This window comes from Octopus bimaculoides, chromosome 1 (genome assembly GCF_001194135.2).
Source record: "Octopus bimaculoides isolate UCB-OBI-ISO-001 chromosome 1, ASM119413v2, whole genome shotgun sequence".
Lineage (NCBI taxonomy): Eukaryota > Metazoa > Mollusca > Cephalopoda > Octopoda > Octopodidae > Octopus > Octopus bimaculoides.
The window spans coordinates 159,444,990-159,451,863 of NC_068981.1; the positions used below are offsets into that span (position 1 = coordinate 159,444,990).

At 34.5% G+C, this 6,874-nt stretch overlaps 1 protein-coding gene across 1 annotated transcript in view; it reads left to right on the forward strand.

Moving 5' to 3' along the window:
- The window catches only part of LOC106884405 (uncharacterized), a 2,481-nt gene extending 1,939 nt beyond the window's left edge, over positions 1-542 (forward strand). The window contains exon 2 of the mRNA XM_014935768.1: positions 527-542. Within this exon, the coding sequence (XP_014791254.1) occupies positions 527-542 (16 nt within the window). The remainder of the gene's footprint in view (positions 1-526) is intronic.
- The last annotated feature ends 6,332 nt before the right edge of the window (positions 543-6,874 follow it).

The window sequence follows — 6,874 nt, forward strand, 5'->3', positions numbered from 1 at the left end:
TCTATATATACGACGATCTTCTTTCAGTTTCCGTCTACCAAATCCACTCACAAGGCTTTTGTCGGCCCGAGGCTATAGTAGAAGACACTTGCCCAAGATGTCACGCAGTGGGACTAAACCCAGAACCATGTGGTTGGTAAGCAAGCTACTTACCACACAGCCACTCCTAAATTAAAATTTGATATTTTACTTTTTTGATTAATGTAGATTATTAATGGTAATATTTAGTTTTAGTTTTCGTGGGTTAAAACATTAAATTGTAAGGTTTGTAAACGTATTTCTGCAAAATTTCGTTTAAAAATATGCATCTTAAAGAGAGTTATGAGATAATAAAGTCGCGAGTGGGACAATGACTTGAAATTCCTTAAATGCTATTTTTTAATATTATCAACATAATCGTAAACTACTCACAAATGCGCGCGCACAAATTTAGTGCAGAGTCTGAAGCCTAGGGCCGAAGGCTTTCAGTGTCCGAATTTGTTTAAAATAACAATGAACTAAATGTTTTTTAAAATTTTTATTTCAGGAAACCGGACCCATAAAACAATTAAAAATACATTAATCTGTCAGAAAAGCAATTAAAAAACACTGAAGGAATTTAATTTTTTAACCTTCGACAACTAAAACTAAATTATATCAATAATAATGTACATTAACAGAAAAAAGTATAATTTTAAATTACGATACTTTTATATTTCCAAATCCATTAATAATAATATCCTCTCTACTATAGGCACAAGACCTGGAATTTTAGGGGATTGAACTAGTCGATTACATCAACCCCAGTGCTCAACTGGTTCTTATTTTATCGACTCCAAAAGGATGAAGAACAAAGGCGACCCCTGTGAAATTTGAACTCAGAAGGTAAAGACAAAATGCTGCAAGACGGTTTTGTCCGCCGTGCTCATGAGTCTACCAGCTCGCCGACCTTCGCTAATAATGTAGTGGCTGTGAATTTAACGTAAATGCTACGACTCTATGTTCATTAATGAGAAGTACTGCTGCTTTTTACTTCCCATATTTGGTTCTTGGTTTGTTTTTAGTGCCCTCTGCAATTGTATACAATCAATCGTACACAGGTATATTTCATGGGGGAAATATGCAGAGAAAGGTTGTTTTACACAATTTTTATAGACATGAAAATTCAGATTGAATCAATTTTCAGCACCGATGTATTTTTACATTAATTTCCAGATATTCTTAAAACTCAATTCATTTTCACGGTTGGGTTCATCTTTAGGATAGCAAGAAATCAGATGATGTGCAACTTGCTGCTATTCTTTGGTCTTCAATTGAAGATTTGTCAAGATTGCATATTTTATGTTCAGCTCTGAATAAGTAACCATACGTTTATTTAAGGAGCTAGATATTGATACAGAATTATTCATGTGCTGAATCATAGCACATCCACTCTATAATAACACTTTATTGCAATTGTGTTTTCGGGTTACTTATTCCTTATAAATTGATGGGGCGGTTTCCAGAATGCCATTCCTTTCAAAATTGTCAAACATTTACGTCCTCTCTCTCTCTCTCTCTCTCTCTCTCTCTCTCTCCTCTTTTCCTCCCCTTTTCTTCTCCTCTCTATCTCTTTCTCCCCTTTTCCTTCCCCCTCTCTCTCTGATGTAACAATTCTTTGCGTGAATGGAGAAGTTTGACTGTTGTATTCGGATCAAATACATGCTTGTTCTTTGGAAATCTTTTAAAAACGTAGTGAAAAACGCACTAGAATACCTTCTCTAAATTTTCCATTTTTTTCGTCAGCAAGAACTCTTGCTGTGCAGCGCACAACTGATTCCTCGTATGAACCCTGAGCCATTTTCTCCAAACATCTACGAATCTAGAGCATCTTAATCCAAACCATTTTACTGGAAGCTTGTACAGACTATCGTGTGTCCAACAGATATTTGAATACAGGCAGTTGTTCACTTAATTTCATACGAAGCGATCTCAATCGATATGCAGAAGCTCTAAAAAATGTACAATTCTGTACAATGTCAAAGAAGCGGCATACATGTCGCACACATTCAAAGCTGAACACCCAGTCAAATTCAATCAGTGTATACCGCACAGCCAATTCGTTTTCCATATGTATCAATGCTTGAACACCAATAAACTTTCCACTCATATTAACTTGTATTGTCATTAAATTGATATGGACAGTTGGAAATGTTCGAATGATTCTCTTTCAAGAAAGAGAAGAAGAAAAAACTTCCAATAATATTTTAGAATTAAGCCTATGCATATTAAGACATATTGTAGAACGATATGTTGTTCCTTTCTAGTGATCATATCGAAACGTCAGTGCTACTTTATCAAAATTAACAATTTCTAAAACCGAAACATGCTTAGCTTCTTTTATTTCATTGTTGACGTCTTTGATTAGTTTATTTCCTATAGGTTAAAGTAACTCATCCCATGTAGTAGATATTCATGAAACACAACACTGCCTTTTCATTCATGTGTTTCTACGTGATTGGCTAGAAAAGAACGGATCAAACTGACACAGTAATGTTTCCAGAATCTTACCATTTGAAAACTAGTTTAGAAGCTCATCATTTTCACAAATGGTAATCTGCATTCAACAAAAAATTGGATAATTTTGATAATTCTTTTCCAATACAAATCATGCATACGTATGTTCTGCATTATGTCATTATACCAGCAAACTATTGACCCTTCTTGTTAACTTTAACCGCATTTTCAAGTCAATAGTAGCATTGCGATGCTCATCAGTGTTCTCGTGTCGTTCAGTGGCACGAGAATTTGCATTTTCAATATTATAGCCATCGTGAAATGATTGTTTCCAAACCCGGTAACTTTCGTGATAAACTTACTAATTAAGTTGAAACATCATTTAAAGCTAGCTGAGGAACAACATCATTTCCTTTCTATACCCTAGTTATTAACCAAATGAATCTGAACAAAAATGAATTCCCGATACACCTTGTTTGTCACCCATCATCTTGTTCAGATATAGACGTATCACTATTCTTGTTTTGATACTCACGGCTAGATTTCAGTACCCAGTTGCCCTACATTGCCGAGATCACAACAGTACGATTTCAGTTTACTGATGGGATTTTTTTTTTCTTTTTCTATACACCGTATGTAATCTTGCTTTTAACATTGATGGTTTTTTTTTTTTACTTATTTCTATTCCAGTCGAACATTTTTGACGGTAGAAAGTACAGAACGTTCGTCCCTACTGATCGAGATAGGTTTTGAAAGAGCTGTAAATATCGAAGTTATTGTTTTGATGCATATAAATATAGTTTCCTCCTATTGTTACCTTCACTTGATGAGCTCCTGATTTTAAGCCACTATTTGCTCAGTTCAGAATTACGAAGTAATAATCATAATAATGATGATGGTAATGATAATGATGATGAATCTGTTACAGGCACGAGGCCTGGAATTTTGTGGGGAGGGACCTAGTCGATTGCATCAACCCCCGTGCTCAACAAGTACTTATTTTATAGACACCGAAAGAGAATAGTGAAAAGCAAATCGTTTCGTAACAATCACAAGCTTTGACGATAGGTATGACATTGTTACTGTTGCACCAGTAGTTGTACGAAATAACCCCCCACCCCGCTAAAACGTGTTACTTTAATGTAATGAATCCTAAAGCAGACGCTACAGCCTCCTTTGAGGCACAGACACTAAAAGACTCAAGATGGACGGAAGACAAAGAGGCAGCGGTTATCATTTGAAGGCAAAGATAGGTGAATGAGGAAAGAGTAAGGAATGAAAAAGAAAAATAGAAAAGAAAACACATTCCATGAATTTTTCCAGCCTATTATTATTTTCTATCTATAAGAAGTGTTGCACTTCATAAGATGTTCAATTAACATACTTCGGGTTCTGTCCGGTTGATGATTTCTAACCACAATGAAATACTGCAACATGTGATTACCTAAGACTAGAAATTTTAAGAACTTCGTAATAAAGTAAGCAAAAAATTAAAAATGTGAATTTTATGCATTCGTTTCCTTAATCCTTAATTTCGAATTGAAACGTCTAATCCCGCCAGATATTATGAAGAAATGATTATCTTCCTAATAACTATCCACCAAGGAACACTATGAGTTTAAGAATTAGCAGTTACTCGTAAACCTGTCACCTGCATTAAGTGCAGGAATTGAGTTATCTTATTTTATTGCTAATGTAAAAACTGAATAATAAAAATACCTATGATAATGTTTTTCATGTATATAACCATGGCAGAACCGAAAATGAAATAGCAGTTACATGGTATTGAATATTAAAAAATTTGGCTTTATCCAGTCACTTACAAACAAGCTTTTATCTGGGTGTCTGAATTGCAAAAAGTGCTTTCCAATGAATCTATAAGAAGCACTAGAAAAATATTCATTCTGACAAGACAAGTAAAGATTTATCTTGTTTTAAAGCACTTCGTGATCAATTTTGCAAACAGCCGACGTTGTCAAGAATGTTTTTATCTGTATCAATGCCAGAAAATGATGGGCTACGCGCTTCTTATAAAATTTCATTACTGATGGCCGAATCCAGAAAGCTACATACTATTGGCAAAGCATTGATCTTAGCAACTGGTAGTGCTACACAAGCCAGCAACTAATATAATCAATAAAATTCCTTTGTGCAATAACACAATATAACGACGAATTGACAAAATGGGCAAGGATGTGGAAGACACATTAAGCAATTCTTTGAGGACTGCCCAATTTTCGTTTCAGCTGGATGAATCAACCTTACCGAGGAATGAAGCTTTATTGCTTGCTTACGTTCGGTTTATAAATGAAGAGAAAATAACCGAGGAGTTATTATTTGCCAATCATTTGGCAACGGATTTAAAGAAGAGTCGATATTTCTTGTGAAAGAGTTTTATTGTTGTTTTTAAGAAAATACGATTCTTCTTACAAATATAATGACAACTGCTAATGGTGTAGTTCTTTTGATCGTGGGTTGCCATTGCACACTTTAAAAGTCGAAGCCGAATGCACGATGCATTGCATAATCCATCGACATTTAGTTGCAAAACCTTAGTGATCGCTTGCATTGATTATTACAACACGTCAGCAATTACAGCAGTTATCAAAATCTGAAACAGTTCTTTCTATGACAAATTAGTCACACAGTTTGTAAATAAAACAACGACGAATTTAATCCTTTGCTTTTCCGCATGTACTATTCATTGATTGTCAAAAGGCGCCTGTCTGAGTTGCTTTTATATTCTTTTTGTAGTAGTTTTGAAACTCATCGAAAATAAAGATGTTTCCATGCGAGACACTTGAAGAAGTTTAAAAGCGACATAGTCTACAAGTTTGATTTATATTTCAAGTATAATTTAATGGATTGCGACTGCAAGGAGACAAAATGAATTTGATACAAAAAAAAATAATTAAAAAAAAACAAGGCTGTTAGATGTATTCATTTGTTTCAATATTTATTCTGTTCAAACCTTGGGACGAAAAATTTGTCTTTTCAGTTTCCGAGTCTTCCAGCACTCGAGGAAAAGACTGAAATACATGATGACAACATTCAGGTGTACAGCTATCACTTGAAAGTGTTATAATATGAATTCTGAAAGATCTGAAGACTCGTCTCCGTACAGCTTTTAAGCCTATTTTCAAGGGTTGGGGAAACAGATATGCAATTAGAAGAAAGAGAATTGACTGAATTAAAAACCAACAAAGAGTTGAAGCTCAAATTTAAGTACGTGAGACATCATATCTGACTGACACACTACATAACAGATTTTTATACTGAATTATGGATCGTTGAGAAAATGTGTCTAATTATGTTGAATATGTATTTAGTGCAGTTACGGAACATCTCACGAAAAATAGAAACTGACTACGAATAGTCAAACGGAGAGACATAAGGATGTTACATACAATTATTAATCGGATGTGGGAAATTAGTCTCATCACATCAAACTTATCCTTTCATAATAATAAATTAAATAATGTTTAATTTTTTTTACAATTTTGTTTTTAGTTATCTTTTACCTTTCACTTGTTTCGATCACTGGATCGTGACCATGCTACAGCATCGCTTTGAAGGTTTAGTCGAACAATTCAGCCTTAGTACTAACGTTTTTTAAAAGTCTGGTATTTATTCTATCAATCATTTTATGGAACCCGCTAAGTTACGGGGACGTACACAGACTAACACCCAGTTGTCAAGCGGTTGGGGAACAAACACATATACAAAGACACACTCACACACACTTACATACATACAGACCCACTCACACACATACACACACATTAATGAGAGACAGAGGAAGAAATATAATTGAAGTGAAGAAGTTTTATTAACCTAATGCGGGTACTGTTAATTCACTAAAATATAATATAATACTGTACTCTGAGAAACCACAATTCATTTCGGATACACTGGAAACTTCTTTTATTTTAACGATAATTAATTTGAACACAAGGGAGCCCCAAATTTCTTGATTCAACACATTTTCTTTTATTCTTTCCTAGGTGCCGGTTGCTTGAGAGTTATTTGAGTACCGGATGATAGAGATTTTACTGCATTATGTTCTGTGTTATATTGAAGGTTAGTTCTGGTTTGGACTGGGGTATGGAGAGGGTTGCTGTAAGTAAAATACTGGGAGTGAGTGTGGATCAGTATAAACTACATAGTTCTTGGATTTAGTGTGAATGCATGAATGTGTGTGTATGGGTGAGAGTGTGTGTTTGTGTATGTGTGTATGTGCGTGTACATGTGTGTGTATGTCCGCGCGCGCAAATAAGTGTATGCATCTGTGCTTGGGGACAGTATTTGTAAGTATTCATGTAAGTGGGCAATCTGTCTATTTATCTATCCATATATATATATATATATATATATATATATATATATATATATATATATA